Raw genomic sequence first — 26,780 nt, forward strand, 5'->3', positions numbered from 1 at the left:
GATGTGACCAGTGTGGAAACTTGTTTTGCTTTACTCTACATGTCTGTAACAGGGGTTCTGCTTTTCTTTCATTCTCCATTGGGGGAAAGGGTGTAAGAGAGAGAAGAAAGACTGCTGATTTTTTTTTAAATGAAAAATGAAATTTTAAATATTAGCAAGTCAATGAACATTTATTTAGAGCCTGTTATGTACTCTAAGGTAAAAGACAGACCCTGCCCTCAAGGAACTACATGCTCTAATGGGAGAGAAGCAAAGGGTTACATACAAACTTAATACAAATTCAATAAGAGATAATGAAAAGAGAGAGAGAGAGGGAAGGCACTAGAATTTAAGAGGGAGATGGAAGTAGCAGAAGGCAATGGTACCTGTCAGGAGCAGCCTGTACTGGGGGATCCTCTGGACAGGCTTGAGCAGATAATGCTTTATGGCCAGGTTAGCACACCTCGGGCTCATCTGTAAAAAAAAAAAAAAAAAGTCAATCAAGATAAGCATCAATCAATCCCAGCAGCCAAAGGAACCAAGGGAGAGGAGTTACACTTTTTAAATGGCCTGTACTTCCAGCCAGGGCATTCCACTTGCAAATGTGTGGACATGTTTTTATTTTAACAAACAGCTGTTACTCTAATGAGGAGAGCAGAGGCCAGATGGGCGGCTCAACCCGTTCCTTCGCACATATGCCTAATTTCTAAGGGAATGTGGGCGTCTCCACTCAGTGAGCCAAACTGGAGGGTGAGAGGGGGTGTGGTTCCTGGGGTTTTTTTGATCACCTCCTTTTTGCAAAGGAAAAATGACCTTCCAAGGCCTGAGTCAACCACAACATTCCAGATTTTGATGGGTTACCCAGCAAGTTTCAAACAATCCTCTGGATCCTCTTTGTATTTCTTGAGATTCCTCTGCTGACTTCCCCCAAATGCAAATTACTCCAAGAACATAATTATTCCCTCTAAGTCTAAGGTATCCCACATAATGCCACTGGGATTCAGGAATTTTAGAGTTTATACTTAACTTTACAAATATAGTAATTTAAGCTTTGCAAATCTTGATGACAGTGGAAAGGTAAGGAGAAAATGCTCAAGTCAGAGGGCCTGGGATTGAACCCCAGATCTTCCAAGAAAATCTTATATCTTCTGGGATAAACCACTTTACCTGTTCTTGATAATACTTTCAGGATTATACTCCCAACAATAGAATTCATCATCAGATGAAGGAAGTTGGAATAGATCAAGCTGGGGTCAGCTAGGTGGCATAGTGGATAGAGCATCAGTCCTGGAGTCAAGAGGACCTGAGTTCAAATAAGGCCTCAGACAATTAATAATTGCCTAGCTGTGTGACCTTTTACAAGTCACTTAACCCCATTGGCTTAAAATAAGATTTAAAAAAAAGTCCCTTCTAGCCCAAACTATGATCACAATCATTCAAATAAGGGAGAAGGGCTGCTGAAATTACAATAAATCTCTACAAGTAGCCTTGCAGATGGCCAGTTACCCACAAGCATGAAGAATATCACTTGGGAGAATGGTTACAAAATCCCACCCCCCAACGTAAAGGCCTTCAATTCAGCAAACATTAATTTTTTAAATTGTTTTATTTTACATTTTTTTAAAAAATTTGAAATATTTAAATATATGAAAATTTGTAAGATTTTTAGTTCCCTCCCCCTCCCTCCAGTGACTTCCATCTATCAAGAAGTCAAGCAACAGGAAATCAATTATACACGTGAAGGCTTGCAAAACATGACAAAACACAGACTCTCTGGAGCCCAGGTTGTGATGGACTTTTGCTCTATTCCCCCCCCCCCCTGCCTTGCAAGGAGTAGGAGGTACAATGCTAGATGGTGGGGATGATGACAGAAGAGCAGTTACTCTCAGAAAGCTTACAATTTAGCAGAGAAGGAAAGATAGCAGCATAAAAAAAAAAAGGCTGCTTCTATGGCAAAAACAATGAAAGATGTGAGGAAGGAGAAATGCCAGAGAAGCTTAATGGAAGAAGAAGCAACTTATTTAAACTTTGAAGGAAAACAGAAGGAATCAATACCATGTAATCCCTAATTGGCCCTAGGATCATAGAGTTAGAACTGGAAGGGGCCTTAAGAGTTTAGCTAATCCTGATTTTACAAATAAAGAAACTGAGTTCCAGAAAGGTAGAATTTGAACCCAAGTCTCCTTGAATCCAACCTTCTTTTTCATGCTATCCCTCATACTTCTAGTTGTTGGAAACCTAAGTAAAGTAAGAATTTACATGTTAAAAAGAGCATAATACCTTTTAGCTAAGCTTTTTAAATTCGGGAAAGGCATTCTGCCAACAATGCCTTTATTTCACCACTGAGGAAATTGAGTAATCAAGAAGTTAACAATCCCAGGGCCACAGAAGAGGTCATTTGGTAGTGTTGAAATCTCAGTCAGAATTTTTTTCTGTGGTGGCCAAAATCAATTCTATTTTTAAAGGAGAAAAATTTGAAGGGGTAGGAAATTAGGGGAGGAAATGAGAAATTATCTTCTCATGGAAAGTTTTTTGGTTTTTGGTTTTTGGTTTTTTTTTACCAAATTCTTGATCCTGAGAAACAAGAAGTATGTTAAGATTTATAAATCTGCATTTCTACTTACAAAGTTGAAAATTCCTATTTTTTACCTAAAAAGTGAAACAGGAAAGCAGTTACCAATTCTAAGACAAAACAATGTTTATTAGAGGAAGGAAAATCTGAAAAGAATATTTTTCTCTAATATCCAATTCATTTTTCTTCCAGTTCCTCACTGTTCTTACCCCACTCATCCAAACAATCATCAAATCTTACTGTCTCTACCTCCTCAGTATTTCTCCCATCCAACCCCTGCTCACATAGTCACCTCCTTTAGGTTCAGGGCCTCTTCATCTCCCTTCTTACAATAGCAAAAGTCTCTTTCACTGGCTCTCATGATAGATAAAACTCAATGTTACTTTCAAATGTCTTTGTCACTTTAAAACTAGTCAAATGAGTTGGCATTCCCATATTAAATATTTAAAGAATGACAGCAGATTCGGAAGTGTGTGGGCACAGGAATATGCTATAATAAGCCTTTACTACATTTTTTTAAACAATAAATTTTCCTTTTAAAAAATGAATCTATCAATCATGAATCAACAAACATTTATTAATTGCCTACTATACACAGTTAACTTCATTGGGGTCTGGAGAGACAAATAGAAAAATGAAATAATCTCTATTCTCAAAGAGTATACAATATAACTGGGGAGACAGCAAGTATGTGTATATATATAAATATATATATATACATATACATAAATAAAGACATTTAGAATAATTTTTTTAAAAGTACAAAATAAATACAAAATAATTATGGGGAGGCAGCTAGGTGGCCCAGTGGAAAAGAGCACCAACCCTGGAGTCAGGAGGTTCTGAGTTCAAATCCAGCCTCAGATACTTTGCTTGCCAAAAAAAACCAAAAAAAAAGTAGTTAAGGGAAAAATATATGTTTTTTGTCCATTCTGAATTGCACAATGGTAAGAATTTTTTTTTAACAAAGGCATCTTTGAACACAATGTGTCTGGAATAGTTCCAATGAATCGTAAGCTCCTTGAGGGCAGAGACAGTCTTTTGCCACAATGCCTAGCAGAGTGATTATTGATTAGGTGATTATTATTACTATTATTATATTTATTATTATATTAGTGATTATTGATAAGGTGATTAATAAGTGTTTATTGACTAAGCACAGGGCAAATCCTAAAAAATCTATCTCTTTATAGCTAATGAAATATCACTGCATCTTAAGAAATGATAAATATGGGGGCAGCTAGGTGGCACAGTGGATAGAGCACTGGCCCTGGAGTTGGGAATGCTTGGGTTCAAATCTGGCCTCAGACACTTAATAATCGCCTAGCTCTGTGGCCTTGGGAAGGTCACTTAACTCCATTTGCCTTGCAAAAAAAAACTAAAAAAAATAAAAGAAATGATAAATATAAGGAATATAGAGAATCACGGGAAGATTTGCATGATCAGGTGCATAGCAAGGAAAGCAGAATCAAGACAATATATACCATGACTTTAAAACTGTAAATAAGAATAATACAAGGAAACATGAGAAATCAGATAAAATCAACTGACCAATCTTGATTCCAGGGGACTTATGATAAACATATTTCCCTACTCTCACTAGAGAGATTTTATACTAAGAGGGAAGAATTTCAAAAAAATTTTTATTTTATTGATGTATTATTTATAAATCATCTAGATTTGCCTTTGTCCCTGTCATGGGGCAGTTAGGTTATGTGCAGTGGATAGAGCACCAGTTCTGGAGTCAGGAGGACCTGAGTTCAAATCTGGATTCAGGTACTTAATAATTACTTAATTATGTGATTTTGGTCAAGTCACTTAATCCTATTGCCTGGCAAACCCCAATAAAGGAAGTCATATATTTAAAAGCAGCTACGGGGAGGGAGGGAGGAAAGAGTCAGCAAAAGTGGTCACTACACAGAAAGACATTTTATGCAATAGTCCACATCTACAAATTCTACCCCCAAAGCTATCTTCTTACATCTTTTATATAGAGCTAAGCTTGATCTCTATATCATTTTGCAATATTTTGATGTATTCCATTCACACTGAGGTGGTCATTGAACATTGTTTGTCTGGTTCTGCTTACTTGACTTTGTACCAGTTCAGGTAATCCTTTTCTTAGCATTTCTCTGAATTCATCCTACACTGTGTTATACATGCTACCTATATTGATGGGTTTTATTAACTTGTTTTCCTTGTTTTAAGGGAGGGGTGTATGTGATAGAGATAGAAAGAGAAAGAGAAAAAAGAAGAAGGGAGAGAAGGTCAGGGACAGGAAGAGGGAGAGGGGAGATATTTTTAAAAGATGCTCTGATGATCAGCATACCTCAAAATCTTTAACCACAGCAGCAAAACCAGGATTCTTTTTGCACTGCTCATCCAGAAGAGCTACATTCTTGTCAAATTCTTTTATGTATGTGGAATACATTTTTAGGTATGGCCCCTTTTTGACAAATATATCAGCTATTCTCTGCTGCTCAATCCTAAATGAGAAGAAACAGATACAGATCAAAGACAGAGACATTAATGTGGTTTCAATATCAAACACTAGAATTCATTCATGACATATTTCATCATATTTTATTATAGTATTTTAAAGGAAAACAAAAAGATTTCAAAAAGTAGGCTAAGAATAATATTTTATACACACACACACACACACACACACACACATATATGCTTTATGGCTTACAAATGTCATCTGGTCCCATCTCTTCATTTTAATGGGACACTGAGTGAGCTATCCAATGTCACAGAGTTAGTAAAATCAGCACTTGAACTGAGGTCTTTGATAGCAAACCCAGAGCTCATTCACAATACCATACAGCCACCTCTTCTAGCATCTAAGTCATCATCCTGCAAAACTTTAGCATTAAAGCCAGGACACTACTAACACTTCAGAATGATTAAATAATGATCCTGCTCACCTGAATCAACATAGCTTGGGCAGAATAATTTATCAAACAATCAATGACTTCCTCTCAACACCCTCCGTCACAGAATTAGAGGATCTTACATCTAAAATTAAGAGAGATCCTAGCGTTCAGCTAGCTAGTCCAATGTCCTAATTTTACAAAGGAGGAAACTGAAGCTTAGGGTAGGTCAATGACTTGTCTAAGTGCCCACACATTAGGCAATCGAGGAAAGATTTGAACCTACATCCTCTGACTTCTAATCTAATATGCTTTCTACTGTGCCATGCTGCCTCCATGGGGTCTTGATGAGAAATGAATAACTCAAAGTAGATCTCCATGCTAAATTAGAATTTTCCTTTCCTTTTTTTTTCAGGGATTTTTTTTACAAGGCAAATGGGGTTAAGTGGCTTGCCCAAGGCCACACAGCTAGTTAATTATTAAGTGTCTGAGGCCAGATTTGAACCCAGGTACTTCTGACTCCAGGACCGGTGCTCTATCCACTGTGCCAACTAGGCACCCCCTCCTTTTTTTTCTTTTTTAGCAAATTTTCCTTTGGAGCTGCTCTAGGGTCTTCACTCTTAATTATTTCCTATTTATCCTATATATAACTTGTTTGTACATATTTGTATTCAGCTCATATGGTGTCTGGCATTTGGAAGACACAATAAATGTTTACTGATTGATTGGTTTACTTGTTTTCTCCATTAGACTACAAGCTTCCTGAAGGTAGGGACAGCATTTTGACTTTTGACTTAGCATGATGACTCTCCCATTAGACTATGGTTCCTCAAAGGTAGGGTTATGTCTTTTGTCTCTTTTTGTGGCCCCAGAACTTAGCACAGTTCCTAGCACAGATAGTCACTTAATAAATATTTAATGACTGACTGCTTCAGGTGCAAACACGGTTCAAATGACTCACCAGAGGTCACAAAGTTAGAGGTGACTGCTGAGAAACTTTAGGATTCCAAGCTCTAAACTAAGCTTTCTCTCAGGCTAAAGATAAAATAAATTAAAAACATTGATAATGGGACTGGTCTCCAAAGCTTTTGATAACCAGCCATCGCAAAACCACCTGTCAAGTCCACATGTAACTACCAAGACAATCAAGAGATGTTCAAATTAACTTCAAAGATCCAGACAAGGAATTTCTCTTCAAAGATAGATCACATTGTCTACTGTACAATTACATATACTATGTGTATAAAGTCATGTAATAAGTATGATGAAGGGGACTAATTCAGAGGAACCTAAGAAGACTTGTATGAACTGATAGAGTGAAGTGAGCAGAACAATTTATGTAATAACACTGTTATTATAAAGAGAAACATCTTTCCAAAGACTTTAGAACTCTGATTGATACAATAACTATTCCAAAGGGCTCAGTGGATAGAGCACTGACCCTGGAGTCAGGAGGACCTGAGTTCAAATCCGGCCTCAGACACTTAATAATTACCTAGCTGTGTGGCCTTGGGCAAGTCACTTAACCCCATTGCCTTGCCAAAACCAAAAATAAATAAACAAGCAAACAAACAAACAAATAAATAAATAAAAGTGTGAGAAGAACTAAAGGGCTCATAATGAAACACAGTACCCACCCTACCTGAAAGATAGGTAATCTACATAGGGTACAGATTAGATCTATTTTCTTTGGATATGATCAATAAAGGAAGTCATTCTACTTGACTTCATGTTTCTTTTTTTTTCTTTCTTTCTCAAAGGAATGGAGTGGGAAGGAGACGGGAGAAAACTCACTGACTAAAAATTAAAGTATAATTTAAACAATTTTAAAAAAATTTTATTTATTTAAGGCAATGGGGTAAAGTGACTTGCCCAAAGTGACGCAGCTAGGCAATTATTAAGTGTCTGGGGTAGAATTTGCACTATTCTACCCATTGTGCCGCCTAGCTGCCCCAATTTAAACAATTTCTTAAAATAAAATAAGTCACATTCATTCTGAGTCACTTTTAGTGCCACCCTCAGGGGTTCACATTATAAATCAACTCTGGGTCTCATCCAACATTCTTCTTTTATTCTTTTTCTTACCAGTTCAGCATCCTTTCTTCCAATTCTTTCAGGAGATCTCGGTTGAGTTCATACAACTGAGGCAAGTAGTACAGGATCTGATTCAAGATTCTGTCCTCAATCACTGGCTTTCCAAGCTGCCTCGAGGCCTGAGCTACTGCATCCCGGAAATCCTGCCAGAGTTCAGAAGAGGAGAAAAAAATACACACACACACATAAGGAGAAAGCAGAATGGGACCTGAAGAACAATACAAAAAGTCAAGTTCTAAGAGCAAGCTTCCTCCTCCTCACCCACCCCACCCAGTAGTCTCTCATTATGAAGTCAGAGTCCTTTGCAAGGCTGCAAACCAAGAATAATATTAGAGATGTAGAACCACAGATCTAGAACTGGAAGGGAACTCAGAGTCTATTTAATCCATATCATCATCATCATTATCAGATTATTATTAATTATCATTATTTACAGACTTTTAAAAAAGTCAGGTACAGAGAAGTATTCAAAGTCAGGAAATTGGGTGTTGGAGGTAGGGCCTTCTTGATACTTGAAGTTCATTACTGAAGCTCCATTCCACTTAAAAGGATCAGAGGGCTTTTAAGAATTCTTGTAACTTGGAATCTGATTGAGATAATTCATGAAGAGCCAGGACAGCAAAGGGCAGCAGTGTAGCTTCATTAGCTCAAGAGAACAATGCTCATCATCAGTATACATCTGCAGAACACAAATCTTTCCTGCCTTCTGGAATTTTTTATTTTAGTCCTAAATGAACCAAAGCTTTTGAGTTAAGCTGCTTATATCAAGAATCCAATGGATATCATTGTGGCACTTAACTAGAAGTCAGTAACATACAATGTTTTAGTGTAGAGACTCCAGCAAGGGAGTCAGGAAGACCTGCTTTCAAATTTGGCCTCTGACACAGTGGGTGAGTGACTCTAGGCAGGTAATCCCTCTCACTGCTCTGGGCAGTTCTTTGGGATTTTAAATTTTAAATAAGTTGTTGATTCATATTGGTGAATGGTATTAGGCAGGTCTGGGTTCAAATCCCTTGACACTGATTATGTCACCTTGGGCAAGTCATTTTTTAAAAAAATTTCCACAACTCTGTGAAGTAGGTGCTAGTTTTGTTGTTGAGTTGTTTCAGTTGTGTCTGAGTCTTCGTGACCTCATTTGGGTTTTTTCTTGGCAAAGACACTGGAGTGGCTTGTCATTTCCTCCTTCAGCTCATTTTACAGATGAGGCAAACAGGGTTTAATGACCTGCCCAGAGCCACAAAACTAGTAAGTTATCTGAGGCCAGATTCAGACTCACAAAGACTTCTTCTTGACACTGTGAGCTGTCCTAAGGGGCTTTTTACTATTCCTGTTTTAACAGATGAGAAACTGGCTACGAGTGTGACTTGCCCTGGGTCACATAGCTACTAAGTTTCTAAGGTGAGTTTTGAACTCGGGTCTTCCTTATTCCAACTTCGGTATTCTAACCGCTGTGCCAAGGTGCCTTCAGAGGTTTTACAAATGTGGGAGAGGCAGGATACAGAGACCTGGTGGTGTACTTCACTGTTGTTATTTAAGGCAGACGTGGCTTGCTGTGCCAATGGGCTCACTGCCACCAGTCTGGATAGCAAGTGCTCCTTTCCTTGGTCAGGAGAACTGACAAAGTCCTCCACAGAGGCATGGAGACAAGGGACAGCTTCCACTGACAGAAGCACCATCCATACCAATAAAGAGGGGTAAATATTTTGTTGACATGAGAATCTTCTTCATTTATAAAGACTAAGCCCCCTTCTAAGACTGATTAGATGGTTTTTGTGAACTTGGGCAGACAAAAAAATAATCATCACTTTTCTGGCAATGCGCTTCTCTCAAATTGCCCTGACTGGTTCTAAGATGACAGATCTTGGATCTGTACGCAATGCTTCTGAAGCTTCATTTTTCTGAGTATTAAAAAAAAAAAACCTTCAAGTCCCTTAAAAAACAAAATTCCAGGATTTTGATAGAAAACTCAGGCCTAAGTGTATAATAATGATGAAGTCTTTTCATAGAGGCAAAAAAAAAAAAAAAAAGAAATCTAGTATGTGTTCAGAATAAACCAATATAACTCATCTTTACTTTTGCAAATATAGGAAACAATAAGCTAACAAATAGGACTAGTAAGTTAATTTGGCAAATAGAATAATCAATCAGTCAACCAATAAATATTTTTAAGTACCTATTACAAGCTAGAGATAGAAAAAGAATCCAAAGACAGTTCTGCTCTCAAGGAGTTGACAATCTATATAACATCTTAGCAAAATGATTACAAGTTATTGCTAAGATAATACACTATGACCAAGTAGTACTGATCCCAGGAATGCAGGGTTGGTTCAGTATTAGTATGATTAATTATATCAACAACAAACCTATCAGAAATCATATGATCACATCAATAGATGCTGGAAAAGCGTTTGACAAAATACAGCACACATTCCTACTAAAAACACTAGAGAGTGTAGGAATAAATGGACTGTTCCTTAGAATAATAAGCATCAACAAGCATTATATTCAATGGGGAGAGGCTAGAGGCATTCCCAATAAGATCAGAGGTGAAACAAGGATGCCCATTATCACCACTACTATTCAATATCGTTTTAGAAATGTTAGATTCAGCAATAAGAGAAGAAAAAAATTGGGGCGGCTAGGTGGTGCAGTGGATAGAGCGCTGGCCTTGGAGTCAGGAGTACCTGAGTTCAAATCTGGCCTCAGACACTTAATAATTACCTAGCCATGTGGCCTTGGTTAAGTCACTTAACCCCACTGCCTTGCAAAAACTTAAAGAGAGAGAGAGAGAGAGAGAGAGAGAGAGAGAGAAGAAAAAAATGGAAAGAATTCAAATTGGGAAGGAAGAAACAATCTATATAGTAAGTATAGTATGAAAATGTAGGCCTATGAACATTAGGGTGGGTAAAGACTGCAAGACTAACTGAAGAGTCAGGAAAGCCTACATTTAAGTCCTACCTGTGACACATAACACTAAGCAAATAATTTCACCTCTCAGGGCTCCAGGTAAGTTCTGTAAGTTACAGATGGGTCAATGATTTATATAGGTGAAGAGAGTTTTCCATACCAGGAATTCTACACAAATAGAATGTCACCCTCTTTCCATGATAAAGCATTCATTTTTAGAGTAAGTCATCTATGACCTATGATCCAGAGTGATAATAATGATGTGCCAAAGGGCATGTAAGTGTCAGAGGAAAGATCTGCAGGCCAGTCTTGTACCTCTAAATTTCAAGCATTTAAGATCTAGGCCATCCCCAAGGCCAAATGCTGTACTTTTAAGACAGGATGTCACATCTAATGACAGGGTAATCTGGATGAATGGAAAATCTTATAGGTAGCAATTTCCAGAGAAGTATTTAATTCAAGTATCAACCTATGATTTGTGTCTCATATTCATCAGACTTATTACTTTCATAATCTGACTGGCTACAAAGGATGGTTTCTACTGCTAACAACTATTATCTAAAATAAAGAGCTGACAAATTCTTTTAAGGACCAGACAGGAATATTGAGTTAGAAGTCTATTTTGGAAAGCAAAATGTTCTAAAAACCAGATGTAGGGCAGTGGCTGGATCCTACCTCTTAAGCCTCCTGATTTGTAACAGCTTGTTTCGGACAGTATATACAATCGGCTGGAAGGTACGAGGGTTTCCCAATAAACTAAAAATGGTTTTATTTCCTGCCATTATTCACTAAGGCTAGAGAATACCTTACTGTTCAAAAAAACCCATTTCTTAGGATCATGTAAACAAGTGCCTTTAAAAAGGCTTAAACAGGAAATGTTCTAAAGATCTGAAAAATGCTCTTCAAGTTTATTTTTAAAAATTTAGGACTCTTTTTTTTTTTACTTAACTTATTTTTCCTCCCTCCCGCTGAAAAATAAAACAAAAACAAAACCCTTGTAACAAATATGCCTAGTCAAGAAAAATAAATCTCTACATGGGCTATGTCCAAAAGAAAAACTCAAGACAAAAAAAAATCAGCTCTGAGTCCATCATCTCTCTCAGTAAGTGGGGAACCAGCTTCATCATGGGTACTCTGAAATTCTGATTGGTCATTGTACTGATCTGAATTTCAAAGTCTTTCAAAGTTGTCTTTGTACAAAATGCTCTTCTGATTCTCCTCAATTTACTCTGCATCTGTTCCTATAAATCTAATCGGGTTTCTCGGAAGCCACTTCTCTTGTCACTCCAACTTTGACAAAAGCTTCCTAATGCCCTTGTGAAGGCATCTAGGTGGCACAATGGATAAGTCTCAGGTCTGGAGTCAGGAAGACCTTACTTCGAATCTAGATAAATGTGTGACAGCTCACTGTGTGACCTGGACAAGTCACCTCACCTTGTTTACTTCAGTTTCCTCATCTGTAAAATGAGCTGAAGAAAGAAACGGCAAACCATTCCAGTATCTTTGCCAAGAAAACCTTGAATAGGATCATAACTGAAAATGATGGACAAAAACAACAAGGAACTGGAGGATGTCTGTCTAGTACCAAAACTCTGCAAATGGCCAAGATTTCTCTACAGTTTAGTGGTCTCTAAAGTACTGGACATAATCAAGAGTAAAAAGGAACCCCAAATGCCATCCAGTCTACTCCATCCCTGAATGGGAGCCCTGCATCTATAACATCTTTTTAAGAAATGGTTGTCGGGGTGGCTAGGTGGCGCCATGGATAGAGAACCGGCCCTGGAGTCAGGAGTACCTGAGTTCAAATCGGGCCTCAGACACTTAATAATTACCTAGGTGTGTGGCCTGGGGCAAGCCACTTAACCCCACTGCCTTGCAAAAACCTAAAAAAAAAAAAATGGTTGTCAAGGAAGTGGGGGATAAAAAAGAAAAGACTATTAAGTCTTTACCAAGAAATCTCACTGTAAGGGAGAGGAGAGAAATAGAGGGGATCAGGGGAAGAAAAGAAACAACAAGAAAGAGAGAGATAAAGTATGCATGTGCTAGACTTGGGGTTCAGAAGACCCAGGTTTAAAACTTGCTCATTTATTACCTGTTTGACCTTCCTCAGCCTTAATTTCCTCATCTGTCAAATGGGAAATAATAATAATACCTGAAATGCCCATCTTACAAGGATTTTGGATATTCAATGAAAACGTGTATAAAATGCTTTGTAAATCTTAAAGTCTATTTCTATATTGTTAAATAAAAACTATGTATATGATACTGTGCTTTCTTGATGTTCCTCATGTACAGAATCCCATTTCCCATCTCCAAATCTTTGCATTGGCTGTCCCCCATGCCTGGAATCCATTCATTCCTCACTTCTTCCCTTTAGAATTTCTAGCTTTCTTCAAGGTTCAGCTGAAACTCTACTTCCTACATGAAGTCTTTCCTGATCCCATTCTAACCCTAATTCCCCAAATGCCATGTATTTTGCATGAACTTATGGGTGCATATTGATCTCCGCAATAGTCTATAACCTCTCTGAGGACAGAGACTGCTCCACTTTAGACTTCGTATCCTGACCATGGTGCCTGTCAATGACTTTATTGTTGTTCAGTCATTTTTCAGTCATGTCTGACTCTCAGTGATCCCACTTGGGATTTTCTTGGCAAAGACACTTAAGTGTTTGTCATTTCCTTCTCCTGTTCATTTTACAGAAGAGGAAACTGAGGCAAACAGGGTGATATGACTTTCCCAGGGTCATACAGCTAGGAAGTGCCACAGGCCAGATTTGAACTCAGGAAGATAAGTCTTCTAACTCCAAACCCAACACTCTATCCACCATGGCACCAACTAGTGCCCAGCACATATTAGTGTTTAACAAACATTTAATTGATAGGTTCTAATGATAAAAAGATGAAAACCAATACAGTCTCCTGAACAACTCACAATTATGGTGAACACTCTTTCCTCACAACAAACTGTGAAACAGATATCCTAATTTCATAGGTCAGTCAATGGGGATGCAGATATGGAAAAGACAGCTCTACCCTTAAGGAGATAATAGCCTAAAAGTGGAAAACAAAAGAGGAGTATGATGGAGAAATTCAAAGGAATGCAGAAAAAAATTGAGCTTTGGAGAAGATAATGACTTGTCCAGGGTCATTTAAGGCAGGGTGAGGTCTCTCTGATGTCAAGGACCATATGCCTTCCACTGCATCCCACTTCCCCTCTCTACCCTGTGATATTCTGTAATTTATATTAATTATGTGGGGGTGGGGTGGGGAATGGCAAGTCATTTGGATAGGGATATGGTCCCGAGAGTTAAGTCGATCATTAAATTTAGGTGTTAAGAACTATTTGCCCATCAATGCAGAAAAGTCTGTTCTTATGGAAATCTAAGTGATGGATGCATTTTTCCCTTGGCATTAGGTGGCTGGAAGGTATTTCCTCAGTTATGACAGTGGTCCCAGACTTCAGCTGCTAAACAGCTTAGAACCCCTATGGAGAAAAGCTCTTGCCAGATGACATGGACACATGCCTGCTCCCTTGCCAAGGGAAGGAAAAGTTGGCTCATTCAAAATACATTCCATAGACTTCAGGCAGAACCAAAATAGACTATGTCTGTGGGAAGGGTGAATGCCCATCTCTCTGAATGAAGACTTTACAGCATCCCAGTGAAAGACTCCCTCTGCCTGAACCTACCAGGGAGTTATAAAGTAGCTCTGGGCAGATGAATGTCTCAGGCTAAATTCCTGATGAGATATATCAGGTGCCACTTCAGAATAAAACAAATAATGTAATGTATGTTTGTAGGTGCCATCCCCTCCCCAGGCATGATTTAGGGCTTGGGTTCACCAAGATATCCAAGAAGAAATCATACATCTTCTCCAGCTGTGATCTGCACAATTTAGTTTTAAGAGGATAAAATGTTAAGGTTCAAAGCAAGCATCCGACTCCAAAAGGCCACCATCTGAAGCTTAGCCCAAATCAAAAGTGAGATGCTTTGGCTAGAAGAGTCAGATGTGGCTTGTTTCCATAGCTAGAAGCATTCAGCTCTCTCCAAATCCAAACAGTATTCCATCTCTGTGTTACTCAAAATCATTCCCACCACTTGAATGATCAGTAAGCATCACTTTTCAGAAATGAGGGCTGCAACATAAGACTGATCCCTTTTATAAGAGCTAATGATCCAAATAAATCTGGGAAAGGAGGAAGCTGCTCTAGTGTTAGGGTTTCGTTTCGACCACCATGCTTCACTAGATAATGGGAGAATAAGGCTTGAAGTCTGATCCTTCAAAAATCCTGCTTGTGGAAGTTTCTGCTGGCAACTTAAAAAGAGGGAACGAATGCACAGCCTTATACCCTACTTCTCTCGAGCCATACTGGTTTGCTTCTGTTCCTTGACTATCTACTCTATCTCTCAGCACTGCACCTTTACCAGGATGACCTATCTCCTCAGGATAAGAATGTTCTCACTCCTCAACTTTGTCTCTCAAATTCCCTTCAGGGTTCAGCTCAGATGATACTTTATGTGGATGGCCTTTCCTGGACTTCTCACAGCTGCTAGAATCTACCCTATGTAGTGAAGCAATAGTCAGGAAGATCTGGGTTCAAATTCTGCCTCAAACACACACTGGTGGGGCAATCCACTTACTGTATTTCCTCACTTGAAAAATGGGGACTGAAACAGTATCTCCAGAGCTTAGTCCACATTACATACTTAATAAATGTTACTTAAAACATGCAATGAAAGTTAAAATGTCACTTAATGGTAGGTACTTAATATATGTCATAAAAGGTCCTTAAATGTCACTGAATGGTAGACACTTAATATATGGCATAAAAGGTCCTTAAATGTTACTAAATGGTAGGCACTTAATATATGGCATAAAAGGTTTAAAATGTTAGTAGGTAGGTACTTAAGACTTGTCATAAAATACTTACATTTTGCTTAATGGTAGGCACTTACTACATATCATAAAAGGTCCTTAAATGTTACTTAAGAGTGGGTACTTAGTTCATGTCATAAAAGGCATTTAAAATGGTACTTCATAGGTACTTAAAACAAGTCACAAAAGGTACTGAAGTAAATGTGTAGGGACTGACTGATCAACCACGGTGGCTGTGACAATCCGAGGAGACTCATATTTATAAATTCTTTGCAAACTTTAAAGCTCTAGGCAAATACAAGTTTTTATGTCAGGGGATCACAGAGATGGTAGTCCTCTATGGGTGGGATGACCGAGTCCAAAAGTTCTTGAAGGCGGAACCATATGAATATGACTGGAGAGGTAAGTGCGAACCTGGTAGTTAAGGGGTGGATTATTTGCCAGAGTGAAGATTTCTTCATTTTCTCTCAAGGTAATAGGGAGCCATTGAAAATTCCTGGGCTAGGCACATGGTGACATGTGTTTAGGGGCATCTACTTAGCAGCTACGAAGGACAGATGGGAGAAAGGGGAAATGGAAGTAAGGATACCATATGATTATAAGGTAGGGTTCTGTTGTATATGTTTATATGTATATTCATATACGTAGACATGTGAGATAACTGCTTGATAGATTTATATGTAGATACATACATACATACATACATACATATATATGTGTATGTGTGTAGAGATAAATATAGATCCATATTTTACATGTAAACATTTATCCCTCTCACGGCATCAATACATCACGGGTCCACAAAAGAAATTAAATGGGAATTTGGGGAGGAGTTTATGGAAGCCACGATGACATGAGAAGGCCAGTGGATGACCCAGAAAACATTTAGAAATGGGAAAGGAATAAAATATAGGTATAGTGTTGTATGATACCAACATAGAAAAAGAAAAAATTTTGACATCTTCTCTGGAGAAAAAGGAGAGCCAAAAAATTTTAGACAGATTTTTGTCAGATCAGCAAGGTGCCCTTGCCCTGCCTTTTGCAATGTGGAAGAATAATTGTATATAAGTGTAAAGATATATATGTATATAGAGATAAATGCTTATCTCTCTCTGTATACATACATATATATATACACATATCACATATAATTGATATATACAAAATTAATGTATGCACACATACATGTGTATATATATTATATGTATATAATACACGCATATACACACACACACACACACACACACACACACACACACACACTACATACTGTCCTTAGTAATTCCTTGTCAGTTTAACTTAAAGAAAAAGAAGAAAAACCTCATTCACCGCCTTACTCTGGTCATCTGGAGAGGACCTAAGCAAAATAAAAGAAATAAAAGCAACCTAGAAAATGAGGTCTGGAAGCCCTAAACAGATGGTCTAACTCATGGGCCATGTCTTCTATGTGAAGTGCCACTGAGGGGTTTCTGACTCCATCACCAGCTGTCCTGACAGGGCTTCCTGACCTTAGGGCTTTAACTTAACAACAAACACAATAATGACCTAGGGAATTACAAAGACCAAATGGGCTTAGGGGGTAGGGCTGGAGGTTTGCAGGGTCTAGGCCTGGGCTTAGTAATATTCTGCATACTTAGCAGCAATCAAGCAGCTGCTAAAATGAGAAGTGGTTTTAAAGATGCAGAAACTGTGTCCTCTACTACTAACAGTAGAGGACATTTTTATAACAATGTTCACAAAGCATTTTATATAAATCATCATTTGATTCCTAGTCTTTAGAAGAAAGTAAATAAAAAGAAGAATATGGAGACATTACAGAGCTTTGAAATGAAAAAAATTGATCTTTCATTACTCAAAGGAACCCTGTGAACAGTTAGGGTTTAACAGAGCCAGTTGAGGTAATGGGAAGTGAATAGCACAGGTAAGAAGACCTGAATTCAAGTGTTTTTAGATATTTGCTAGCTATGTAATTCTCACTCCACTTCAGTTTCCTTGACTGTAAAATGGGCATATTGATAGCACTTATCTCTTAGAGTTTTTAGAAGGATCAAATGAGATATTTATAAAGTGCCCTGCAAACTATTAAAAAATTCTAAATACTATAATATTAATTCTAGTTTCTTCCATCTGTTAATTATTCCTACTTTCCTCGCTTTGCATACTTGTGTTTACATGTTATCTACCCCATTATATTAGAAGTTCCTTGAGGGCAGGGACTATCTTTTGCTTTTGTTTTTGTATCCCCAGTGTCGAGTACACTAGAAGATGCTTAATAAATATTGGTTGATTATTGATTAATTATAATCATCTCTCAGAGTCCATAAGACTGGAGTTCAATTCCTACTTATAAATCTTCTTACAGCGTGGTCCTAGGCCAATCTGGACTTCCAAGTGACCCAGTGACCCTTTATCTTTCTAAAAAGTAAGGGAACTGGGGCAGCTAGGTGGCACAGTGGATAGAGCACCGGCCCTGGAGTCAGGAGTACCTGAGTTCAAATCCAGCTTCAGATACTTAATAATTACCTAGCTGTGTGGCCTTGGGCAAGCCACTTAACCCCGTTTGCCTTGGAAAAAACCTAAAAAATAAAAGTAAGGGAATTACCTGGGGGCACTCAGGGTCACATGACCATGAAATGAGGAATAGCTCTTGAATCCTGGTCCTCCTGATTTCCAAAAGAAACACATGAGAAATTACTATGGCTCTATCCAATGGTCTCCCACGGGGCATCTAGTCTTTCCATAATCTGATTTTAACCTACTTTTCCAGTCTTATCTCATTATTTTCATTAAATTATTCTATGTTTAGCCAAAAAAAAAATCTCACTTCATCCTCTGTTGTCTTTTTGTTACCACTCTACATTATGCATTCATGGGGATACTAGGGGTGGATGATACTAAAAAAGCATAGTTTAAAAACTGATTTTGCATACACATACGTAACAGAGGATTTAAAACCAAAATAGCATAATTTGTAAAAAACAAAACAAACAAATAAACAAAAACCACTAGATTTTCCAATAAGGTTAGGAGTAAAGCAAAGATGTTCACTGTTGGTATGGATGTATGTAAGTATATGTGTATATAATATGTAAGTATATGTGTATATATATACGTGTGTGTGTGTGTATGTATGTGTGTGTGTGTGTGTGTGTGTGTGTGTGTGTGTGTGTAATTTAATAAATGGCTGGTACAGTGGAGCACCTGGTGTGGAGTCAGGAAGATCTGAGTTGAAATCTGCCTTTGAACATTTACAAGCAATGTGACCCTGGGCAATTCACTTAATTCTTACTTTCCTCAATTCCTTATCTGTAAAATGGGAACATAATGGAGAAATAAAAGGCAAACCACTCCATTATCTTTATCAAGAAAATCCTATGGACTTTGTCCATGGGATTATATAGCTGGACATCATCGAATGACTGAACAACAACATCCATATAGAACTTTTCATGAAAAATGTTTCATATGTTTCCTCATTATAATATACTTCTAGAAACTGGAACTGATTGAATGACATGGAAAGCACTTGATGTATGACTGCCCAGCATGGCATGCTCTCATCAGAGAAGGTGCTGTGGTCTATGAGCAAAGTAGAATTGAAGTAGCTTGTGAAGTAGTTTTGTGCAAATTTAGAGAATCCATTTCAAATGTTCACATGGACCATTTGTGCCCAACCTATAGTAGAGCATGCCAAGCTTATGAGTCTTATCAGTCACAAGTCAGACACACGATATGACCCCAACATAGTGATGTCATTTTAGTCCCCTGACAATGAAAGACAACAATCAACTTCAAGAAATGGTAACATTAGAATCTCTTTTTAAACTGAACCTGTGATTGTATTGCATTGACAAAATAAACTTCCAAATGAGGAAGCTCTCCCTGCCAATTCAGATCACTAATTACTCTCCAGTTTATAATCCTAAGAAAGTTACTCTAGGACACTGCAAAGCTGCCAGTGACTTGCCTAAAATCCACAGGAAGTATGTGGCAGAGGCGGTCTTTGAATCCTGATCTTCCTCCTTCCAGGGCCAGTTCTATGCTGTGCCATGTTATGTAATAAGACAACAAGAAGAAATTAAAGTGCAGATTGATCGTAGGTGAAAATCCTCCCAATTTGCAGAGGATAAGAAACAGCATGTTATAGTGGAGAAAGAACCCTGGCAAATCACTGAGGCAATTAGTGTGCCAGACCACTTTATAAAACTGCAAGCCAGGGCTGGCATGAGGTCTCTATGAATCAATGAATTCACAAGCCCAGTTCTTATTTGTTAACTTAGAGAATCTTTTTATTCTTGGTGTCACAGACTTTAAAGACAATCAAAGAATGAAATCCACCCCCCCCCCCCATTGCTATGGTTGGAAAAAAAGAATTTTTCCTTCCTCCATCTCAGTCTGCTGACGGTCAGTCTTTCTTTCAAAAGCCAACTAATCCCCATGATGAAAGCAATCTCCCTTCTCAAATTTCTCAAGTCACTGGCTCTTAACTGGCCACAGTTTCTTCAAGTGTAAAATGAGAAAGCTATACCAAATGTTCTTTTTTTGTTGTTGTTTTGGAAGGCCGTGGGGTTAAGTGACTTGCCCATAGTCACACAGCTAGGGAATTATTAAGTGTCTGAGGCCGCATTTGAACCCAGGTCCTCCTGATTTCAGGGCTGGTATTCTATCCACTGTGCCACCCAGGTGCCCCCAAATGATCTTTAAGATGGCTTCTAGTGTTAAGAATCAACTGTGACATGGGAGAGTAACAAAGTCAATCATTCTATAAACAGCTATCAGATGAAGGTCACTGAGCTAAGTAATGGGGGGGGGGTGAATAAAAAAACAGAGAGATAAAGACTGAGTGATGAGAGACAGGGAATGTATAGGTTTTTATGCCACTGCCCTGAAGGAATTTAGAATCTAATAGAAGGTTGTTGCAGGTTCTCTAAGCAACAAAGACAGGGAGGGCAATCAGTATCAGCAGCCTGTTTGGGGGGTTCCTTTGTTGGAGGAGTGTGATTTGGATTTCAGCATACTGAGAAGCCCAGATCCTCAAGGAAGCTTCTGCCACAAGAACTTCAATTTAAAGAGATTTAGAAAATTGCCTGGGATTCTGAGTTTAATTTACTTGCCCCAGGTCACATTGCCAGGGTGTGTCAGATTGAGGACAATTCTTCCTCAGACCAGTCTGGGCAGCAATTTAAAAAAAAAAAAAAAAAAAAAAGGGAGAAACATAACAGATGGAAGACCTAAGTGTAATATAACATCCAACAAAGATGTCAAGTTAACATGCTAAAAAGAAATTTCTAAGGTATCATTTTAAAAAGAAAAATCTATTGATCACTAGATCACCCAAATGATTACCCATTTAAGAAATATAAGAATTCCAGGGACTTGGGAGTTAAAAGTTCTTGGGCATGAGCTCATAAGGATATCATACACACATACACATGCAAAAAAAACCAAACCAAAAAAATTCAGAATGGAAACCCCCAATGAAATAACAAAAGTAGAGCACTTAGTACAATGAGCTCCATTCAATGAGGGCCACTTCCCACATGAAAAAAATACTGCTCACAAATTGTTCTTTGGTACCAAGGGAAATGAAGGATGATGGCCAATTTAAAATGAAAGAATAAATTAAATTCAATTTAAATGAAAGCTTCAATTAAAGCAGGGGTTGATTTCAGGTGATCTATGAATTTAGATGTAGAAGAAAATTAACTTTCTTTTTATTAACTATTAAAATTTGGAATCTTCTTCAATTATCAAAATATATTCTTTTGAGAAAAGTTTCACAGGCCTCAATAGATCACCAAAAATATACATGTCACAAGGTTAAGAACCCCTAAAATGAAGGCTACACTAGTCTCAAAGATATAGGATATTTAAAAAACTTTAATATAGATTATTTCTAATAGCAGTAGAGGGAAAGATCTGATGAATAGAAAATTAAGAGAATAGGAACTTCAAACAATGTCCTGATTTGAAATCTATGGCAAGGTATGGATAAAATTTCATAACAAAATTTCTTAGAAAATGAATCTTCATTTTAAATAAATGGACATTTTTGGAAAGAGAGGTAATAGACTCAAGAGAAAGATGGGGGGGGGTTGGTCCATGTGAGAATTTGTTGTGCTTGACTATAAATATTTATAATGGGGACTTTGTTTTCCTTGCTTTCCCAGTGGGGCACAGAGGGAGATGGTAAGGAGAAAAGGAGATTTTCATTGATTACAAGAAATAATTAGAAAAATTTTTAAAAATGAGACAAAGTACCTGAAGGCAAAGCCATTCTAAATTCCCTACTTGATCATTCTGGACCTAATTCATCATCAATTTTTAATCTATACTGATTGTTTCAAAGCCCATATTATAATCTGGGCAATAGACATTTATCATCCACTTAGTTTTCCTCTGTGGATGATCATATAATCACCACTGAGTGATTACAGATCTCTTCCAGGAGATTCTACAATGTTCTAGGGCTTAATTTAATCATTGAAATGTGACTATAGTCACAATATAGATCTTACCATTAATAGAGAAACCCCTTCAATTTGACTCTGCTACATTATAGTGCTGTGCTTATCTGATGTGAATTGAAGGATTATTTCTGATGTTACATATTAATCTCAGATTATTTTTAATGTATTGTTGGGAGACATCAATGAATGGGAGTATAACAGAGGATGGATTGAGGATGAAGGAGAAATGTTTGTGTTTGTGCCCCCCAAGCAGTATTTTGTTTTAATGAATATAATATTTCCCCCAATAATCAACAAATCACATACTACCATTTGCTATCACTTGGCAATGAGACGAGGACAACGGAGAGGGAAATTGTGGTTCTAAGTAAACTGAAGCACAAAATCAATGAAGAACTTCAAAGCAAAACAGAAGTAAAGAATTTCATTAAGGGGGCAGCTAGTTGGTGCAGTGGATAGAACACAAACCTTGGAGTCAGGAGGACCTGAGTTCAAATCCAGTCTCAAACACTTAATGAATGCCTTAATGTGTGACCCTGAGCAAGTCACTCAACTCCATTGCCTTAAATAAAAAAAATAATTTTTAAAAAAGAATTGCATCAAGACCATATACAATGGTAGAGAAGTTGAATTGGTCCACAAGTGGACAGTCAAAGAACTCTTGGTATCCTTGAGTTGTCAATTATACTCTGGTATGCTGCGCTGACATCCTATGGAGGATTTTAGAAGGATGGGAACAAGAGTGGCAGAGGATGGACAGATATATAGAAGTTACTATCAGTATCACCAAATATGGGGAACACCAAAACAATGAGATCATAGAGCCATTTGCATATAGTTTTTACTCATTAAATCTGATCCTATAAAATAATCTCTACTTGAGAATTATCAAGTTAGATTCTCTGAATTTGGACTTTGGGTCCTAAATGGTTTAAACTCTAGTTATTCTATTCTTTTTTTTTTTTTGGTGAACTTTAGCAACTTATGTTCCAAGTGGGGTCATCAATTATTCTTTATGGCCACTATGGTCATCTTGAGGCACGTAGGTATCACAGTGTCTAGAATCAGGAAGGTCTTAGTTCAAATCCAGTCTCAGAAACTAGGTAGTCCATGAACCACTGGGCAAGTCATTGAATCTCCATCTTAATTTCTTCGACTATAAAATGTCCTAACTAGTTTGGGCAGTGGATAGAGAGTATTAGAACTGCAGTCAGGAAGACTCACTCCTCTTCCTGAGTTCAAATTTGGTTTCAGACACTAGCTGTAAGACCCTGGGCTAATCACACTAAAAAAATCAGGGTCTGAGGCAAAAATCTGAATTCAGGTCTTCCCCACTCTAGGCCTAGTGCTCTGCCCAGGTCAGCATGACCTAGCTGCCAGCTAACTTTTCTAATGAGTAGTCTGGTGATTTAAATATATAAAGACAAATCACAGAAGACTGAGTCAGAAAAGGAGATTGAGGAGAGACCATGGAGGAAGGGATGCAGAAATCTGAACTGAGATAGCTGAATTTTCTTTGGCAGGAAATTGAGGGAAAACTATTAAAGATTTCTCAGTGCGGCAGTGGCATTTATCAATTAGAAGTGTCTGCTATGTGATAAGCACAGGTTAGGGCTGGGGATACAGAAATGAGAATCAAAGTCCCTACCCTCAAGAACCTTACCTTCCATTTATCTATTAAGAAGTCTATATTGAATATATGAAAGAAAAATTACAGAAGGTCACAAGACAAAATTGTTATCATCACATGAAAATAGCCCTGATTTCACAGTAATTATCTTTGCCCTACAGACCACAAATATTTTAAATAACAAGTCTGTCAAAATTCACGATAATTATAGGATTACCAGATCATAAGACTTGAAGCTACCAGGGTTGAAGACTTGAAGTGACCTTGTGTTAAACTCTTTCATTTTACACATAAGGAAACTGAGGTCCAAAGAAATAGAGATTTATCCAGAATCAATCAGCTACTAAGGGTCTGAGGTGGGATTTAAACTCAGATCCTGGCTATTCCAAAGCCCGGCACATGACAGCCATCCAAAGAACTTCAAGAGAGGCATTTATTAAACCTAGATTTCCAGAAGACAACAAATGGGACTTTAACCAATCTTAAACCCATTACAATTTAAACTTCCAAAATAAGGTTATGCTTCATAAAATTTTCAATTACACAAGCTGCCAGGGTTATGAATCTTCTCATACCCCAAGAGCAAAACAGATCTGGCAAGCGACTCAGGATGTCTAAATTGTCAGATTAAAAAAAAAATCACTGTAGAGATTTAATTCTCAAATCAAGACAAGAATCAATATTAAAAAGAATTAAACAGTGTACCAGATTGCTCTTATATAGTACACACACATTGCTAAAACAATAACTGAACAGTTAAGCCATTTTCAATCAACTAATCAATAAACATTTATTAAGCACCTTCTTATGATATGCCAGACACTGTGGGCCTACTTTGATAGATTTGGACAACCACTAGTCTGATCTGAGATATGATCCAAGATATGGAGGTTTATCTTTAATACCTTAGTCCTTGATATGGACTAAAGAGGGCTTTAGGAATTCCCTTTCTCTTTGAGTCTGACAGCATGGATAAAGAGTATGGAGAGAACATTTGTGTTTGGCCACCCAAGGCCATCTTTCCGCTCAAGGTCTATTAGTTTGTGGCAGCTGTTACTTCATAGAGGCCACAAAGGAGCTAATTTTCAAGTCCTCTAATGATCGACTCCCCGGGCCAAGTCGCTTTTTTACTTGTTCCTAGGGTCACTGAAATGGAAGAATAACAAGTGACAAGCAGGCGGGGTGACGGCTGGCTTTTAGAATCTTTCAGTCATCTCTCAAACCAACCCCCCGAGGGCAACCCCTTCCCTTGCAGTCTGGAGACAATAATTCATGCGCACACAAATGGCCCCCCAGCCATTTGGGTCTCAATGGAGAATGTTTTGCTGTTGATGTTTAACAGTTTCCAAAGGTTATCGAGATAGCCTAGAATACTATCAGCTTCTGAAAAAGGAAATCATCAATGAGTTACTGATGTTTTTTTATAAAAATCTGCTTTACAACATTCGATTTGGTTCCTTTCTATAGCATCTAATATTGTTAAGCCTCGTTAAGTCCTTCTTTCATTACAGAGGATGACTGGAAGCAATGATCCTCCCAAGTAAATGTTATTTAGTTTTATTATTTTCAGTAAACACAAAGGCTAAACGGAAGTTCACAGATGCAAAAATTATCCCCCTCCTCGACTGCATTTTCCTATATAGCATCTGGCTTAATCCATTTAGCAGAAATCACTGAGCACTGATGAGCAGAACCAGAACATAGAGAAAAGAACCCCAGGTAGCAGCAGCTAGATAACTGCTTAGCTCATCACCAAGTAACAGGTATTTATTTAATATCTAATATGTGCCAAACTGTGTGGGGTTCTGGGGATAGGGACTACACCTCTGCTTTCAGAGGTACAGGAAACCACTAGAACAGTTACCAAGTCTACTAAGGTAGGCTAGTATCTTCTCTGTCACTCACAGGCTTAGAATAGGAGATCTTAACCTGAAATCTGTGAAATCTGTGAAAATATTAAGTAATTATTTTAAGGAAATTGGTTTCCTCTACATAATTCTACGTATATTGCGCAATGGTTTTTTAAAAAAACCAACTCGCTATTCTGAGGATTTCACGGGTTTCTCCAGGTTGCCAAAGGGGCCCAGGACATAAAACAGGCTAAGAAACCACCCCTCCTCTCCTTAGATAATTGCTTGGGCATCTACAAGATGAAGCGACTTGCTCAGGAGGAGTCCCAGATCTAACTAGTTGCAGAGGATGAATTTGAATGTAAGACTTCCTGACTTCAACTCTGGCACTCTATTCATTCTCTGTCCCCCTCATCCCTTTTGTGACAGCCCTGATCTAATTAGGGCACCCCTGGGACCAATCCAAAGCTGAACTAGTTATGACCCCAATTTAGTCATGGGATTGGATATATAATTGCCAAATGAAGCTGCTAATATATTCCTGTTGTCAAATAAATCTCAAGATATTGAACAGACAATGATTGATTAGTTTTATTGCCAAAAAAACCAAAACAAAAAGAAAAAACAACTAGGTGCATTAAAAAAAATTTTAAATCTTGGTCTATACCCTGAAAAGATGCTGAAAAAGGGTAAAAACAGCACTTGTACAAAAATATTCATAGCAGCCCTGTTTGTGGTGGCAAAGAATTGGAAATCCAGTAAATGTCCATCAATTGGGGAATGACTTAACAAATTGTGGTATATGTACATTATGGAACACAATTGTTCTATTAGAAACCAAGAGGGCTGGGAATTCAAGGGGAGCCTGGAAGGATTTGCATGAACTGATGCTGAGTGAGATGAGCAGAATCAGAAAAACATTGTACATCCTAACAGCAACATGGGGGTGAGGATCAACCTTGATGAACTTGATCATTCCATCAGTGCAACAATCAGGGACAAATTAGGGGTATCTGCAATGGAGAATACCATCTGTATCCAGAGAAAAAATTGTGGAGTTTGAACAAAGACTAAAAACTATTACCTTCAATTTAGAAAAAAACTGTTATCTTATTATGTAATTTTGATATCTCTTATACTTTATGTTTCTTCTTTAAGGATTTGATTTCTCTCTCATCACATTCAATTTGGATCAATATATACCATGGAAACAATATATAGATTGGCAAATTACCTTCTGTGGAGGGTGGGGGAGAGAAGCAACATTAGGGGAAAAATTGTGAAACTCAAAAACAAATAAAATCTTTGGGAAAAAATTCAAAACAGTAGAATAGATGAGGCTTAGGCTTGCCCTCGTAAAGTTAAAATCCGAATAATTATCTCCAAGAAAAATGCCTCTGAGAGACAAAGAAAATGTGGAAAGCTATTAAAAGGGGCTGGAAGAATAACTAGGGGCAAGGACACTGGTCCCATTTCATTCACAGAGCTGCTCCCATTTAAAGACCAAGTATTGTTGCTGAGCAAT

General features: G+C 37.8%; 1 protein-coding gene across 1 annotated transcript in view; it reads right to left on the reverse strand.

Moving 5' to 3' along the window:
* FGD6 (FYVE, RhoGEF and PH domain containing 6) overlaps positions 1–26,780 on the reverse strand; it is a 162,928-nt gene that overhangs the window by 55,672 nt on the left and 80,476 nt on the right. The window contains exons 6-8 of the mRNA XM_074226605.1: positions 7,513–7,664; positions 4,881–5,037; positions 366–453 (exon numbers count right to left, since the gene is read on the reverse strand). Coding sequence (XP_074082706.1) covers positions 366–453; positions 4,881–5,037; positions 7,513–7,664 — 397 coding nt within the window. The remainder of the gene's footprint in view (positions 1–365; positions 454–4,880; positions 5,038–7,512; positions 7,665–26,780) is intronic.

The sequence above is a fragment of the Macrotis lagotis genome, chromosome 2, assembly GCF_037893015.1.
Source record: "Macrotis lagotis isolate mMagLag1 chromosome 2, bilby.v1.9.chrom.fasta, whole genome shotgun sequence".
In the NCBI taxonomy this organism is placed as follows: Eukaryota; Metazoa; Chordata; class Mammalia; order Peramelemorphia; family Peramelidae; genus Macrotis; species Macrotis lagotis.